The 17,777-nt window shown below is 40.5% G+C and overlaps 1 protein-coding gene across 3 annotated transcripts in view; it reads left to right on the top strand.

The window, feature by feature from the left end:
- NAALADL2 (N-acetylated alpha-linked acidic dipeptidase like 2) overlaps positions 1–17,777 on the top strand; it is a 505,503-nt gene that overhangs the window by 254,716 nt on the left and 233,010 nt on the right. For all 3 annotated transcript variants that reach the window (XM_075418303.1, XM_075418304.1, XM_009940036.2), the window contains one exon: positions 9,488–9,758. In XM_075418303.1, coding sequence (XP_075274418.1) covers positions 9,488–9,758 — 271 coding nt within the window. The remainder of the gene's footprint in view (positions 1–9,487; positions 9,759–17,777) is intronic.

Below are 17,777 nucleotides of genomic sequence, written 5' to 3'. Positions count from 1 at the left end.
TTGCTGTTCAGTTCACAGTGTAATCTAGTGATTGGCAATTGAAAGGAATAAAATACTGCCAGTTGGGCAGTATTGAGATACTTTTTTTTTTGATCAGCAGATTTTCTGTAGAAAAAGCAAGGTTTCAAGGTTTTTTTGATCAATAAGTTTTCTGTATAGAAAAGTGTTAGTGAAACAGGCACTGCTGTTCACGTACAGACAGAAATGGTCTCTTGCTGTAAGTAAACGTAGCTGTCTCTGACAGTAAAAGGAACCACTTGGACTTGATTATGCAGCTGGTCACATTTTATTGAGACACTGGCATATTCCCTGTGGTCTGGGAAGAAAAGATTATACCATTGTGAGGTTTTGCTGGGTCGGTGCTCAGCCTCTTATGCAGGGTTGTATGCAGACACTTTCAAGGTGGGGGATTGTCTTTTTACTGTCCTCCTTCGGCTGCGGCTCCCGTTGCCCTCGGCATCGTAACCTGATGGAAAATGCCGGGCACAGTTGTTTGGAGCTTGGGACCTGGTTCTTTTCTTGCACTAGGAGAAAAAGTAGTAAATCCCTTTGTTAAACAAGTAGACCTATAAACTTTGTAGAAAAATATATTGCCTTTGCTGTATTTTAATAAGAGGCTAAGCTACCCTTATGCGTCCAAAAGAAAAGTTTAGGTGAAGCCATAGAGAGCGCTGTTATATCTTTGTACATAGTACAAGTTTGTTTAAAGTACTTTAGATGGAATTGTGCAAAGGTGTAGATTGTGACGTTATACACACACACAAGCCTGTATACCATAGAGGAAAACCTGTCCCTTGCTACTGAATCTTAGCAACTATGGAAGTTAATAAGAAAAAATATAGTGGTGGTAGTCTTACTGATTTTGAAAGAAAGTGACATCATTTTGAGAGATCCTCTTGCAAACAAGAGATTGTTTAACAAAAATAAAAGACGCTTCTTGTGTAGGTATCTCCCCTCTGTACATATTTCAAAATAATTTTTTTATAGACAGTTCATCTGTCAATCAGTTTAATGTATTAAAAATCAGAAATGTGTGAAGGAGTAGATCAGTCCTGTGTGTGGTAAGCATTTGAAGACTGAGAGCACAGTATTAGGAAGAAGCAAGACTTGCTTGCTTTCCTAAAACAAGAGCCTTTCACCTACACCCTCTTGTAACCAAAACGAACAATGAATCGCAGCAGTGACTTCTTTTGCGCTGAAGTATACAATGTAAAAGGTGTCTCCTCTCTCCTCTCCATCAGGAATTAATAGTCTTTGGGATTTTGAAAAATAGCCTATTTGAGTGTCTGGAGCTGTCGTTCTCCGTATTAAGGCTTCTGTGGTTCATTAACTACTCTGAAAATGGATAGTGATTACAATCCTTTTTTTAATGTGTCTCCAGAATGGTGGGGGAGAAATGCTGAATGACGTTCTCATCTGTGTCTGCACTGGATAATTAAGCAAGGTGTATGTCATGGAAAAGTGAGTGCAAAAAAAAAATTAAGATTAAGGATGATTTTAAATAAAGTGTAAGATGCTTTGATAACTGAAACCCTTGAGTGTGGATCAGGCAGTCTGGTTTCTGTTGCTAGCTCTGTCATTGCCTGCCTGTCTGCCCTGGAGTGATTTGCTTATACTAGACTAGTTTTCAAAAACTTCCGTGGTTTTCATTTCTTGGGTAGCTGGTTTAATATCAAAGTCAACTGCCTTTCAGATTTTGCCTACGTGATTGTAAGTGATCCAAAAGCAGTGGTTTAACAAGTTATTGCATGACAGCAGAACTTCAGCTGATTACGCATGCTCAAAGTCCATTGCAAATTAACATGTTTAAACAAACTTCACTTTGGTCAATGCATTTTACTGTACTGTGCTCTGTTGATAAGCCAGTTCATTCATAAATTACTGTAGTAATGTTGATCTTTTCCCATCCATTTTCCATACTGCAATTAAAAATTGTATTAAGAAGGTCTTTATTTTTGAAAATCTGATGTATTCAAAACAGTTTCTATCAAATTTACAACGCAGATAACATATTTTGCCTATGTTCAAAGTCTTTTTGGCTGGCTTGCAAAAGAGCTGAATTAACTAAACTCTTCAGTTCTTTGCCCAGCAATTTCTTGACTCAAATGCTAGTGCACATATGCAACACTTCTTGGACCTTTTTATGACTGGCACTTGCAGACGCTACTGATTCATGAAACACTGAGGGGATTCACTGTGTTGAGTTAGGAGACCGTACACAGAAGAATGAAACAAGAACCTTCCTTGTGCTGGGATGCAATTTATACCTACAGTTGCTTCTGAAATTGTGACTTATAATATCAAGAATTACTGAAAATCAGAGTAAAAGGATTCAGAACAGGTATCAGCTCACGTAATTTCTACATGGTGAGCATATACTGAACTTCTTTTTTGGATGTAATTTATTTGCAGATGGCTTGCTTGTTGACACATATTTACCATTCAAAACTTGGATACCTTGGGTCCAGTGAGGTGATTTCTACAAATGTCAGATGATGATTTGTCGATGGATCTGGCCACATACTCTGTGTTGTGACAGAGTTGATCTCGTTAGCTTAACTCATAAGTCATACAGTGGCTTCAGTTGCTGCACTTACATCATTCAGTAACATTTTTCAACAATTTTCCTTCCCCATCGATAATAAGACGTAAGCAGTAGTTTTCCATTAATAGTCTGTTAAAATGTGATGGGCTCTTGAACTTTGAGTGAACACGTAAAGCATACTGTTACATTAACACTATTTTAAAATACTGTTATGTTGTTTCTGCGTCTGATGCTAGAATAGGCAGGCCACTGGGTTTTATCGTGGGTGTTTGTTTCCACAATGAAAGATTGCATAACTGGAATAAATTTTTTATTAAATAAATCTGAAAGAGCTTTTTTCAGTTTGGAATGGCATGTTATTGCTGAAAAGCAAGGTGAATACTCTCTAAGAAGTCACAGATAATCAGAGCTATAGATTTTTTCAAAAATCTTCTAAGCTTGGAATAAATTAGAAGAATAGTGGAGGGATTTTGTGTGTGCTTGCCCTGTTTTTACCCTGTTCTGGGCAATCATTCGATAGACCCTTGTTGGAACTCATATTGGCATTCTGATGTTCTGAAGCATTTGGAAGATTTGGATGCTGGCTAGATGTCAGCATAACTGACATCCAAATCTCTTAGAAAGCTTTGGAAAGCTCACCTATGGCAAATTTATGACTTTGCAATGTTTAATGTAGAGGAACAGTGAATTGCTTGTTTTCCAATAAACTGTGGAATCACAGAGTGAGAGAATCAGTTATTTTTCAATGCCTTCCACCATCTGCCTTGAATGCAAGTTTGGCTTGCATCCTGATGTTGGCAAGTGAGATGTGAACTATCCCCATTAGTTTTATTTAAAAAATATTAAAGGCATTTGACTGTCTGATGTGGTCGGTAGTAGCAATGTGCTCAGTAGTCCTGTAGTTGGGGGGGGGGGGAGTACAAAATAGGTAATCTTGGGAGCCAGCATGGGCTGAGATCTGAGGGTGTTCTTCAATCCCATGACAAAGAACTTCTCAGGAAAATGAGAGGTTTGGCCTGAAGCAGTTGTGCATGTAATTGTACCATGACAGGAGGGGGTACGTATTGTCACATACCCCTGTGAAAATTTAATACCCAGGTAGACCTAAAAATAGTACAAAAACGCTGTGAAGTTTTGTTTAAAAGTACTTTTGTGCGTGCTCATGGTATAATTTTCTAAATAGAAGACTCAAATCCTTTTTTATCGAAAATACCCAAAAGCCACAGTGCACATAATGTTTTTTCCTAAAAAAAAAAAAAAAAGTTCAAAAGCATTTTGCTGTTGCAGAAGTGTGCAACCAAATCTAGAGCCGGTGTTCCATTATCTGATATTGTGTATTTTTCATGGTTTCATGAATTACATTTATTCTGTGTCTGTGAAAAGTAAAAGTTGTCATAAACCATACTCCTTTGTTAATGGTATTATATCTATATTGAAGGCAGTACATAGCATTCGTAGAGATACACAGGTGCAGGTCTGTAAGTGCTCCCTTTGACAGAAAAAGCAGTAAGTTGTTACCCAAGAATGAACTGGTTTTTACCTTTCCTATCATTGGACAGACAATGTTCATCATTGTGTTCTGATGAGCGATGTATACATTTTTCTGTCGGGCAGACCTGGGTGACAGCGTAGGGCTGGCAAAGAGCCCTGCCTCCCACGAGAGCTCCATCTCCAGTGGCAAGGCTGCTGTGGTGGTGAGACTGGCTGCCCAAAAACCAGACAAATGCAAGAAAGTGCATCATGTCACGCAGTGGCTGACCCGTATCTAGTGTCCAGATGCTATGTTTAACCAGAGTTTTCCATTGCTTTCATGCTGTAGGCCAGTATTTTTTTGTTTGTTTATGATTTAGGAAGAATATGTGAATAAACTTACCTGTTGGGTTTCGTCATTACTATGGTCATCGGGTGAGAAGAATGGACACAGTACCAGATCTCTTGTGACCCATGACTGCTGCATAATTAACATTAATTAATATCAGTGCTAAAAATATGCCTAGAATATCCAGAATGTATAGAGAATGATGGGCGATGTGACAAAGGACATGTCACAGTTCTCCTTTCTGGAGCAGTTGCTGGAGGCCTTGCTGAAGAGCCTGAAATGGTTCTGGATCCTGTCCCGCACTAAGCTGCATGTAGCCAGCTGCTTACACCATGACAGTGTTGTTCTTACATATTCTAACCTCCTGAGAAATATTTATCCTGTCCTGGGCTTGGATTTTTTAAGTTTATTTTGGAATCGGCAGGTTTGTGGCAGTCAGTTCAGACCATAGGAAATCCGATCAGGCAGGTTGGAGACCAGCCAGCTGAGTGCCCTAATTACCAGGAACATGTAATTAAAATTTAAGCAGATGTGGCTTGGGCAGGTGGTATTTCCTGAACGCATTTAGTTGGCCGTGTGTATGCGCTGTATGTGATGGATACAAATAAGTACTCTTATCTGTAACTGCAAAAAAAACTCGGGCATGTGCTGAGCAGTTGGTTTGTGCAAGCGCTGTGCACTCGCCCGGCACTGCTGGAACTGCCACACCACCTCTCTTAGTGCACTGAAACGAGTTCTGAAATCCTGAACGTATGTAAACGTTTTTAAAACTCAGCCTGGATAAAGTTTGTGGGTGGGAAAAAAGACAGATACGTGGAAACCTATGAATATAACAGCTTCATATGATGTGTTTCTTTAGCTTTACAAAAAATGTCTGGTGACATTGTGACTTGCAAAATTAGAAAACTACTACTCAGCTGAAAAATTCACCCATAAAAATTCCCAAATCACATTTGTTCTTGGTTCTTACCTAAAATTCCCGTAATTGCTTTATCAACAATTTCCATGAACTGGAAAAAAAGAGTAAAAATTTTCAGTCAAAATTTGATAAACATGTAACTGCAATAATAGAATTCGGGTCATTTTTTCTAATAGGACAGCAAGTGTAGGCCATTTCCCACTCTCACTGCAATACAGGCATTAAGTCTTTAAAGTCAAAGAGAACCAAACAAACCACACTTGAGGTTCTTCATATTTGAGGGAAAATTTTGTCCCTGTAGATTTTAAAGATTAAATCTTCAGAATCCCCTGGCAGTTTTAGGTTTGTTTTGGGAGGTTGTGCTGCAGTTTAATAGCAGTGTCTGCTAAGGAATTGTGTCATGCAGTGAAGTTATTCCATCTCGTGGTTGTTAGAGCGACCTGTTGTAATTTTTCAGCATTCTTTGAGCAGTGTTCTGCAGTGTCCCGATGTACCACGAACGATGAGCAGCTGACTTATTTGCAATACCTTGTTCCCTTCCTTAGCAAGCTGTGTTGTAAAAAGTGCCGTTAGAGCAGCTGACACTCCCTTAAGCTGCTGCAGCTCCATGTTCCCCACGGTTACCAATTTGAAAATGGAATTTCTGTATTTGTGTGTGTGTGTGTATGTATGTGTTCGTTTATCTTCTGTAATCATCTGTTAAAGATTGGTCTTTTAAGGCTGCAGAAAGCCTGGCTTTGTGGCAGGTGTCTCTTCAGCTTATTTTGAATTGTTTTTGTGGCTTTAGAACTTTGAACGTTCAATGGTGATGGGCTGCTGCTCTTCACTGGCCGGGACATTCAGCTCATCAAGCAGTAATACGAGACACGGACTTCTTGTTTGCACGGGAGGTCGAGGAACATGTCTTCATAGACATTTTCTTGATCTTGTCATCATATCAAAGTGGGAAAACTTTACCTTATTCAAGTGAAGTAGGGTACGCTTTCTGAGTTTTAAGCATGATTTTATCTGGTTTTGTTTCAGTTCAGGAACCGAGCATATTTGAGATGGAGCAGAATACTTATGAAACAAGTTTATATTCTGGCCTGATGTACATTAGTTCAATATCTGATCTATATTAGACACTAAAGTAACTTGTGGAAATCTCTTTGAGAGCATCCAATAAAGGCACACTATTATTTAGAGTATTACTGCTGTATTTATTGATGCTGATTCTAACTTTTGACCAAATCTTAAGTCTGTGGTGGCTCTACTTCAATAAATTATGCAGATTCACAGCAAATGAGATGTGCCCATTAACTCGTGGTTATTCACGTTGACTGAACCTGAACAAGTACCTGAATAACATATCTTTTTCATGTGGGTAAGGGAATCACAAATTTGTCTGATGCTACTAAAGGCAGTATTGTAAATGGAAATTGACAATCGCATTGCTGTAGATTCTTACCGAGTATGCAGCTGCTTGCTAAAGTGAGAAACGTAATCATCCCCGGGGCCTGTTTCCTTCCACTGCTTAAAGCTTACTGCTGTGGGTGTCAGCGCCCCAGCAGTTTTAGGGAGCAAGTTACCTGACAGTTTGTGGAGAAAGACTCCGAAGTGCACGTGAAGTGTTGGGAGTTTCCTGGGACAAACTGCCAAACTTTACACTTTTCCGAATTTGGTCAGGTTTAGGAAATACTATTTTTACATGTTATACTTATTATCCAACTTGTATGTAATAAAAGTAATGAATTAAATTACCTCTGACTTTAAGTCCATGTGGTCAGCAGAATTACATTAAAGACTAAGTGCAAGTCAGTCATTGTAAGAAACTGCAAAGAAACTCTTGGTGGTGACGCTCATAAGATTTATCAAAATAGTATAAGAAGTGCTGATTTCTTGTAATACGGTGTGTGCTCATAATTTGCAATTTGATTTTAACATGCTGTAAAGAAATTAAGGAGTAAACAGTGAGTGTGCTCATTCCTCTAACTTAATCAGATATGTTGTCACAAAAGTTTCAAAGACATGCTCATTTAATTATGAAGTGCAAAGTAACTTTACTTCTGTTACTAAGGGAGCAATTCTTCTTTTAATGCTTAATTCCTTTTATTGATACTGAATACTTCTTGTTGCAATGTACCATGACCTCATTGGTCTGGGAGAAGTTTCTTGCAATTATTTACTCTATTAATGTTTCTGTCACCTGGGGGAGGTAAGAATATTCTGTTAATGATTGTGTTAATCAAACAACTTTCTGTATTTCTGCACTGCTCGAGTTTATGTCATTGCATTAGCAGGCACAGGAGATGAAACTGGAAACTTGTAATATACTACAGATTGGATTAACTCGTCTGTTTTGTGTAGACTGCTCGAAGACTTATTTTCGATAATTAAAAAGATTAAATCTGCAAGACAGTTATTGCTTCTGACAGGAGCTCTGAAGTTTTCAACGTGAAGTCCAGTGTTCTTGTAAAGATTTGGGACGTTGTGTGCGAATAACCTTGCTGTTGCAATGCAGGCTGGGATACAAAATATTTCTTTAAACAGAGAATTTTCGTATATTTTTGAAATCCTTTGGATGTTGGAATACTTGTTTTACCCATGTAACGTGATGATGGGTGTTAGACGTTTGAACGCAGCACACTATTTTAGAGCCATAAAGACAACCACTTATAACAGGCATTTTTGCTTTTTTCAGGTTTTGATGTTATCTAGGCAAGTAAGTGTTCTTTTCTTAGAGGTCTGTTGAACCGCAAGATAGTTCTGTTGGGGTGGAGAAGGGAATCGCTGTGCTTGCTTTCGGTCTTAAGCTTTTCCCGGCAGGCTTCTCCCTGGGGTTGGTGCAGATCCCGACGGCAGCAGTGCGGGACGGAACCTGCAGCTGGGAGCATCCTGCCTGCGGCTGCGCGGCTGGGCTCTGAATAGCGCAGGGGTGCCCATAAAGCACTTGGTGGGATTCTCAAATACCTATTGCTTGCAATAATGGTTTTAAAAAGTCTGTGCATTATTCAAGCATTGCTTTTGATGTGTGCAAGACAGCCTGGGTATTCTTTAAGGCTCTGTTGAGGACCCTAAAGCATCTCAATATAATTGGCCTTTTTGTGAAGAGAAGGTTGTGAACAAGAGTTTCAGGCAGTGTCAGTATCTCTGCGCTTGGAAATCAATACCTCTGATCCTTAGTCTTGTTTCTCAGTCCTGAGAGCTTCACAGGAAAAAAAAAACAAACAACAAAACACCCAAAAAAGAAAAACCATCACAAAATTCAGCAAATATTCTGTAAGCTTTTTGTACTGCATTTGGATAGTGCTTTTTATTTGAATAATGGTGCTTTTTGTTTGTGCCCTGCTTTGCTTGCGTAAGTGCTTGCCTACCTAAGTAGGGAAGGCCTTTGGTCACCCCTTCAGCACGTCTGTGCTCTAAAGTTATCTTTAAAATACTCTCTACATCTGGCATCTCTTGGCATTTTGCTGGGGAGGAGGGTGGTCCTTCAGCGCCGTCACCGTTTTCATCCTGCGGCCCATCTGGTAGCAGGTGTTGAACAGCGATACAAGCCCGGTGATACCAGCCCAGACCAAGCCCTCTGGATTCTCAGTTGGCCTGTCTGGTAGGTACTGCCAAAATAATTTCCAGGCTCGTGTCGTATGCTTGCCAAGCTGTTGGCTCAGGTAATCCTTCAGTGCAGGTAGGAAATCTGAGGAAAACTTTCTGACAGCTAGCACAATATTGGGGGGAACAGTTCCATTCTGTTCAGCGAATTTGCTTTACTTGATGAATTTAAGCCAAACATATAATTACAACTAATTTTCAGCATCACACCTTCCCTGAAGTCCCTGAAATGTTACTTCAGATTGCATTCTTCATATTCAGTGGTTGGTTAAACTGATGCTATATCGGAAACTTGATCCGCAGCGGAGATGAATTTTGAAACAAATATTGTGATAATTTCTGCAGGTTTCTTTATGTTTTAATTTGATATGTTTCCTATAAATATTTTTTTTCCTTATTTTTATTTCTCCAAAAGCATTTGCTTTTGTCTCACAATTGGTGAGAAATTATTAGTACAAAGATGAAGGGTGACTTTTTTTGTTTGCAGGGTGACTTTTTTTGTTTGCATGTTTGCTGGTACATTATGACTAAAATTATGAGCTGATGCATATTAAGGTACAAGTGTCTTAGTAGAAAATAAACTAAAACCGTGTTTATTTGTGGTTTTTTTTTCCAGAGATTTGTTACAGTTCACTAGAGAAGATGATGTAGACATTGCAGTGAAAATTCTGGTGCAGTGGAGTTCCCAAGGCCTTGAAGATGTCCGGCTGGTAAATTACTCTGTTTTACTTGACCTGCCGGGCTTTTCTTCAAACACAGTAACTCTGAAAAACAGCGGTGAGTGCTTTTATCCTGGTGGACAACAGTGCAACAGAGAAACCAAAACTCTTCATCGCCAAGACCTCCTGTACTCGTATGCAGCTTACTCTGCCAAAGGAACTCTTGAGGTAAAACAACCATTTGTCCCGTCATTTGTGGTGAAATGGAGTTAGGAAACATCAGCTTTTGATGGACTTGGCTGGGAAGGTACACATGGTGAAATGCCCAGCCTTAAAATAAACATATTTAGGTAAAATACGATGTGGCCAATCTCAATTCTAACTTAAAAATTAGTCAGACCTGAAAGCTTCATATGATTTTTTTTATTGTTAAAAAGTATCTGAGTTTGTGAATTGGCATCTTTTGCTTGGGTGTGAAAATCTGAAAGCTGTGTCTAGAGCTACGTTTTATCCTTGTTGATGTGTGAGTGCTACTGGTTTGAGGGATGGCTGTAGGAAGGGTAAGAGGAGGCTTTCTGCAGTAAGACCGGCGGGTGTGCTGGGCTAATACCTGGAGGTCCTGAATTATGGTTGTGGATCTTGCATACTTTCTTCTATGGCAGGTCAGCTTGACACATCTGCTCTGTTTCCTCTTGAAAACCCCAATTTGTATTTTTATCTTGCTGTAGCTTTTGTGCGGGAGTTTTGTCAGTGAAAAGATCCTGCCTGTTGGGGTTTGTTACTTGCCAAGTGAAATAAGATCTTGGATTATCTTATTTTATCCTCTTTACCGTCTTCACTGGCTGCCTTCCTATATTTGCTTTCCAAATATATTGGAGGTGCACAAAGGGGTCATCATTTCTGTTTACTTTCCTAGATGAGATACTATAAATCTCTGAAATATAAAAATTGCTATTTCACTGCTAACTGCATTAGTGTTGTCTTTCATGTTTTTAAAATACTGTATCTTATTCCAATAATGCAGGGGTTTTCCTGTCTTGGTTTCTTTATTGTGTAAAAGATATGTTTGTTGTCGTGACTTAGAACACTAATAGTCTATATAGGAACCGATTGTGAATGGCTCTGAGTTTGGAGGATACCTCTACCAAAGTACTGGTACACTTTGTGAATGTCTTAATATTTCCAGCATGTCAGTTACTGTATTTCTAAAAGTAAAATGCACCTGTTGTGTATTTCCTTTTGTTTGTGACAGTGTTTGCCCGTAATATTGTTGCTAACATGTAATGCACTGTGAAATCTTGTGATGAGTCAAAAGGGGGAAAGCTGCATGATGCTGACTGACCCGTTTTATGGACTATTAATGTAATGTCGAACTTCGGACTGTAGGAAATGCAAGGTCTGGTAGAAAGTCAGATCCTTAAGTTTTTCATTGTCAAGTCCACGAGCTTTGGTTTCTCTTTCTTAAAAGCACTGAAGCTTTTTAGTCCGAGGGATTTATTCCAGAAAGGAGAAGGAATGGAGTTCTTGTTCTCCTTTCGGAGAGAGCATTCTCTCCATCTCCTGTTTTTCTGTGCCTTACATGCCTGCTTTCTGTATTGAGTCTCATGGTTGTTATCTCCATACAGCCTCTGTTCTGGGGCTCCATCAGCCCAACAACTTCAGGTTAAAGTTTGTTGTTAGGAGGTGAAATGAAGTAGGCAAGGGTAGATCCTAACCTGCATGATGTAGGCTTAAACTTTTCCACGAGCAAGTAAAAAGTATTAATGAATGGGTTTGGCTTCTCACATTTATCACTTAGAAACTCAATGTGTAATATTATTTTCTCATTGTAACTTAATAAGAGTAACTGTAATGAGATAAAAATACAGTTGTGGCCTTTGAGATTTAGTTCATGAAAATAAATGTTGCTAACAAATTCATCGGATTACAGGAAACGCAATGTTCTGGGAAGAATCACTGATGTTATTACCAGCAACGCATGTACCACTTTCAGTTATATTTCAAAGCAGTTTTATCTGTGATTGAGTTCTGTAAAATGGAGGACCACGCGCACTGCGTGTGTACTCATCACTAGGGGTGTACCTTGGTGTTGACAAGCTTGTACCTGAGCTGAAGAATGACTCGCTGTGCACAGTTTTACAATCCGATCTTTGAGATACGCAGCACCCTCACAAAACTTCAGATGTGTGTTTATTCTTCAGAAACTCTACCCAAAGTGTCCTTAGATCTAGAGTTTTGCCTAAAAGGGAAATTTCCTTTTTTGTGTAGGCTATGGATAAATTGGTAGTGATCTAACCTCCCCAACTTCCAATCGTGCACGGTGCTCTCTACTATTTAAACTAATGGAAGTAGACAAACTTTAAATGAGAAGTAGCAGGTGGTGGCTGTTGCTGTGTTCAGCCATCAGAGGGTGCCTTGATTGCTTGCGGTGGGACTACAGGTAATGTATTTCAAGTACGTTTCAGTGGGCTGTGATTGCAAAATCATGAGGGTTTTCCTGTGGAAAGGGATTCTTGTAACAGCTACTAATAATCTGAATAATTTTCTTTCAAATGTGACACATCCTTAGTAGAAAATTTCTATTGTGTGTCACATAATCAGGTTGAATTGCTAATAATGCTTCAGTACTGCTGCTTCATTGTATCTCATTTGTATATTGGGTTTGCTAGGAGTTCAAGCAAATAAAACCATTAAATTTCTGCAGTCTGGCTACCAGCAGAGCTGCAGCTCTACTTTCATGTTGACAAGGTTATTTGTAGAATAGCAAGACTCATTTTCTTTGACCACCTGTCATGTCCATTCATCACACGGCCATTGTATATGAGCCTTCCAATTTTTACTTTCTGGTAACAGTCTAAACAGCATTTGTGAGTAAAAATGTGAGCGTTTGTGGTCTGAGATCTACTTCAAAAACCTACTTAGTGCCACTGTGATGGATGGTGCACTTTACTACTACTCTGTAATTCATTGGGCCCTGAAAAGGTGACACTGTTTACCCATCACGGTGACAGGCAGGGCAGCTTACAGTTCTGGAGAGAGCTGTCTGGGTGGTTTTGAAATAGATATTGCAGCAGTTATGTAAATAATGTATCGCAGACTAGGTCAGCCTAAGGAAAGACAGACATACGTGAACTATATTTTTATTAAAACTTAAATTTTATCAGCTATCTTTTATGGAGTTTAAACCTTTTGTCTGCTGGATGAAAACGGGAAAGCCGCTCTGCCCAGCAGAGTATGTATATAAAGGGAAATTACGTTGCATCAAATTTATGCGTTAAAGCAAAATGCGTTGTCAGACAGTATCAAGCCAGTCTCCGGCTGAGCGTAGTGCGGTGAATCTGAATGTGCTGCTCCCTGAATGTGCCTCGCGGCGCGTGGTGACCTGGGAGCGGTGGCTGCGTGTGCTGCCAGCGGCGGAGCGGTGGAGGGATGAGCGGGGGAGCTGTCGGCAAGAGCCGCGGAGGGGGTGCGTGACCCCCCTCCTCTCCGTGCCGTGTTGGTAGGCAGTGTCAGCGTAGGTGTGTGCTGTAGCCCATCTGCTGACACGCGCAGCGGTGGCCCCCCGAGTGCCACAAGGGGTGAGTAAAGAAAGATGAAGATTTACTGGAGAGAGTCCAGCGGAGGGCTACGAGGATGGTGAGGGTACTGGAACATCTCTCCTACGAGGAGAGGCTGAGGGATCTGGGCTTGTTCAGCCTGAAGAAGAGAAGGCTAAGAGGGGACCTTATCAATGCTTACAAATATCTGAAGGGTGGGTGTCAGGAGGATTGGGCCAGACTCTTTCCAGTGGTGCCCAGCGACAGGACAAGGGGCAATGGGCACAAACTGAAGCACAGGAAGTTCCGTCTGAACATGAGGAAGAACTTCTTCCCTCTGAGGGTGACGGAGCCCTGGAACAGGCTGCCCAGGGAGGCTGTGGAGTCTCCTTCTCTGGAGATATTCAAGACCCGCCTGGACAAGGTCCTCTGCAACCTACTGTAGGTGACCCTGCTTCGGCAGGAGGGTTGGACTAGATGATCCCCAGAGGTCCCTTCCAACCCCTACCATGCTGTGATTCTGTGAGTAAGGCTACGCCTTGGCTGGGAGCGCAGCAGGAGCCTGGCGGGTGCTCGGGTCGTCTGGGCCGTTGGTTTAAAGCAGGCCCACCGAGTACGACGAACTTCAGCGGGAAGGAAGCGTGCTCAATTTTGGTTTCGCAAAGTTGTCTGCTCTGTTCCCTGTTTCTTTAGCAACTGTGAAGAGAAAATCTTAGCAGGTGTAGTGGTTGGTGTGTTGGAACATCTAAGGACAGAGTAATTAAAGCAAAACGTAGATTGTATTTACTTCGTATTCCTTGATTTTCTGCAGTTAATTTTGTATGACCTGAGGTTTTCCTCGCTTTCCTTTAACCTTAAATTTATTCACTCTTTGCTTTATGGAAGTGTTAAGGAACTTCTGGCTGTTCTAAATCTGCTTTAGTGCTTTCAACAGAGGTACTTAGTGTCTTCCATCATATGACATTGCCCCGTGCTACTCTGCACTCCTCTGCCTCTTTAGCAATAACTGGCTGCTGAATGCACCAGATCCCTGTTGGTTCCTTTGCTGTTCCTCCATCCTTTCGTTTTTTTCATCACGGACACTGTCAGCTAGCTCAGCAAAACATTGCCCTCCTTTCCTGGACCTCATGCACTGCAAGGACCATGTTGGTTCAGGAACCAGGGGAGGATGCAAGAACAGCACAAGTACTGGCAAGTTCTTGAAATGGGAATGCATATGCTGGCAAGGGATTTGATGGTTTCATGGACAGAAATGAGTCATCCCCATCTTTAAGGCAGTTCTCCCATCACCCAGCCATGTCTCCTTTGTACTTTGACCAGTCCTCTGTCCCTGTTCTCTGACTGCTTGGACTCCTCTGCTACATCGTTTCAATTCCCTGCCATTGTCCACACTCCCTGACTGATTCTACCCATTTCTCTGTTCGAAGTGTCTGCTGCTTTTAAGCATTTATGCTCCCAACTCAGCCAGTGATATCTTTGATTAGTTTTGGAGGGGCTGCAGGGAGCAGGCAAGTGAGAATGCCGACTGCTTGCCTCTATCTGCAATATGCCAAAGAGATTCTCTACATCTGTTGAGAGCATATCAGCCTGCTCCGGTTCATTTGTTTTGGTGACACTTTCTCAGCTAAATGAGAACCCACCACAGAGATTAATGCAACCTGAAGCAATACGAGAAGTACAAACCCATCTGTTAAGCTCACTCAGTGATCTTCCCACCATTCTTCAATCTTGGCAAGAGGGGAATAAAGGAAGCCGGACTTGGATTGCTGTCAGAGCCTCTTTCATGAGGAGGGGGACTTGCTAACTTCTTACAAGATACCCCATTTTCTTACGGCTGTGCTGAGATGTCTCCTCTCCCCATCCATCCATCCATCCCCTTCTTTCCCAGGTCCTTCACTCTGCGGGAAGATGGGAGTCTTCCTCTCCTCTGCGCTTGGTTCCTCCCAGCCTTCCCACTCCTTGCAGACTCCCTGCGCGGGTGCCCTGTGGTCCCCTGCCCTCTCTGCTAGCTCTTTGCAGGACTGCAGCACTGTTCCCTTGCACTCCTTGCAGCTCTCTTTAGCTCTGCACCAAAAGGTTATGAGTTCCTCTGGAGGGACAACGCATCAGGAAATCCTTGACCCAACAGCTTGCTTTCGTTTGATTCGGTTTCATAGTGCTGGAAATGTGACTAGTGCACGCTTATTATCTTTTATCTTCCCTCTAGCTAATCAGTGGTAATTTCCTTAACAATATTTCTGAATTAAGATTGGTGTCAGCGGGTTGGTTTTAGAAAATTTTAAAATCTTCCCAGGTTATTTTTATCCCTAGGCAAAATTTCCAAATGAGCCTTCTGCGGCATGCTCACTTGCGCATCTTGAATTCCAAAGGCAGAGGGTGCATATAATTCAGATTAAATAGTCACAGCATCCCACCCGAAGTCTTTCAGTCATCTTTGATGGCACATTGGTGCTAAATATTGAGCTAGAGGGAATCTTGATACATGTGTGCATTTAATTCTTTTAGGCACACCAATTTAGTTCATTATTATCTTTATTAACATTTTCTAAAATTTCTTCTCTGAAGAGACATGTACTAGCTAAAATTAATCCCTAGCAACTGAAATCAGTTTGCAGATGGTTAGGGCTACAGGTTGAATAACACATAGGCAGAGATGAGAAGAATCATGTGATTTTTGTAACATTTAGATGTTTTGGAGGAGCTTTATTTATCTTTTATTTATAGAAGAGTCTCTCAGAAACCTCTTCCACAAATAATCATAATTTAGACCACTGCTTTGCATACCAAGTAGGCACAGCAAATTTTCAAGACAATCTCACGAAGAATACGGATTTTAGAATAGGCTTGACCTTTAAACAGAAAACAGCATTCAACATTAACTGCAGCATAGCCGCCATTCCATTATAATCACATATAGAAAGCTGTGAAATGCAATGCGAAGGTTATATAATTTAAAATTGCAGTCAAGGAGTGCAAAAACGATCATTGGAGAGATGTCCTGCAGAACAGCCTGTCAGTTTTCTGGCATATATCATGTAACCATTCATAAATAAAGTTGTACAGTTCCCTAAAAATAACAGTAGTTCATCATGCACAAAAGCCCAGTTCATACTGCTGCGAGATTTGTGTAGCACTGAAGCGCAGGGTTTCAAAGATGCAGATGGCTGCTGCTGCAGCGCCTTTTGCTGGTTTATAATTGCGAGTCAGTGCTGCACTACTAATAAAATACTAGTAATGACATTTTAGTAATAATGTCATTAATAATAAATGATGGGTTTTAAATGCAAAAAAGCAAAAGGTGGGGTGTCTTGATATCTGCAGATACAACAGATCACTGAGTGCTTCCATGCCGTTGCACATAATCAGCTAAAGGCGTTTTTCAGCAAGGCCTCTGTACGATATTTGAGAGGGAGCAATGTTGAACCATAAGCATTATTTATATTCCATTTGCATGGTAAAAAGGGTGCAAACACTGAGGACTTGTGAAATGGATTTGGTGCTTATTCAGATTTTAGTGCAAGTAAAATTCCTATTGAAATCAATGGGAATTACATAATTTTTAACCAGAGTTGAATGTAGTCACTGTGAGAGAGTACAAGGGGAAGTAATTTCTGTAAATGCATGGATCTCTAAGAAGTATTTTTCTCTTTAATTATCTTATAGTGTAATTTAGACCTGGCGAGTTGCAGTTCTGGGTTGATACATACCTAGTTACTCTTCTTTCATGCCCACTTTTTGTTCATGGTGTTTGATGCAAACCTGAGTACAAAAGTACTCCAAGTCAAGTGGAAATCTTTCTGCCAGATCACAAGGCACATTTTGCTTACGTAGTGCTGTCTTCTTGCCTCCCTGTAATTTCTTTTACATCTGCTTTGGTAATTTGAGCCTACAAACAACAAATCTGTGTTTTTTCTGTTGAAGTTTGCAAAGGCAATATCCTCCTCAGAGGAGGAATTCCAAGAGAAAAGCTGCTTCTGCTGAGAGCTATTTGGTTTGCGTTTTAGTGATCTTGTTCTTTTAAATTCCTCTAGTAATTTTAAGGTTTAAAACTGCCTTGAAGGGATCTTGCTTACACTAAAAACAAAAGCAAAAATTTCCTCTAATGGGAGACTGTAAAGCAAATATTATCAGCTTTTAAAAAATTGCTAGGATGAGAAAAACAGCGTAAGAAACAACTACAACTGATATAATGAGAACGCTAACAAAACCTTTTTGTATTTATATAGTACTCAGACCTTGCATTGTTTTAAAAAATCTGGTTTCATGCATAAACAATAATGAACTGGTTAAAATGCTACTCAGCTTTGTGCTAGTTATGAGTGACTGGAAAATACAATATTGATTACACTGTTGCTTGTTCTCATTTTTTAGTTTATTTTTGAGGAAGAGAAAGAAATCCTAAAACCTTTTAAGGAACATTAGCAATACAAAAGCATCTGTAGTTGAAGACAGATTATATCTTACAGTGCATATACGTCCTGTACCTGGGAGCATGGCCACGAGATTCGGAGCCTGGCAGTCCCAGGCATCAGTCAGACATCCATGGGAATATGGGTTAGAATCACTGCAGTAAAATAAATTTAAACAAACAAACAAAACACTTTTCTGACTTACTGCACTTAATTATTGTTGAAAATAGAGAAAAAATATCTAAGCAATGGTGGTGTCTCCTGTGAATTAGAGTTGGTAGCTGATAAGAATCAGGAGCAGC

Source organism: Opisthocomus hoazin, chromosome 4 (genome assembly GCF_030867145.1).
Source record: "Opisthocomus hoazin isolate bOpiHoa1 chromosome 4, bOpiHoa1.hap1, whole genome shotgun sequence".
Taxonomy (NCBI): Eukaryota; Metazoa; Chordata; class Aves; order Opisthocomiformes; family Opisthocomidae; genus Opisthocomus; species Opisthocomus hoazin.
Note: the sequence above shows the minus strand (reverse complement) of the source record. Positions and strands in the feature narration are given on the sequence as shown.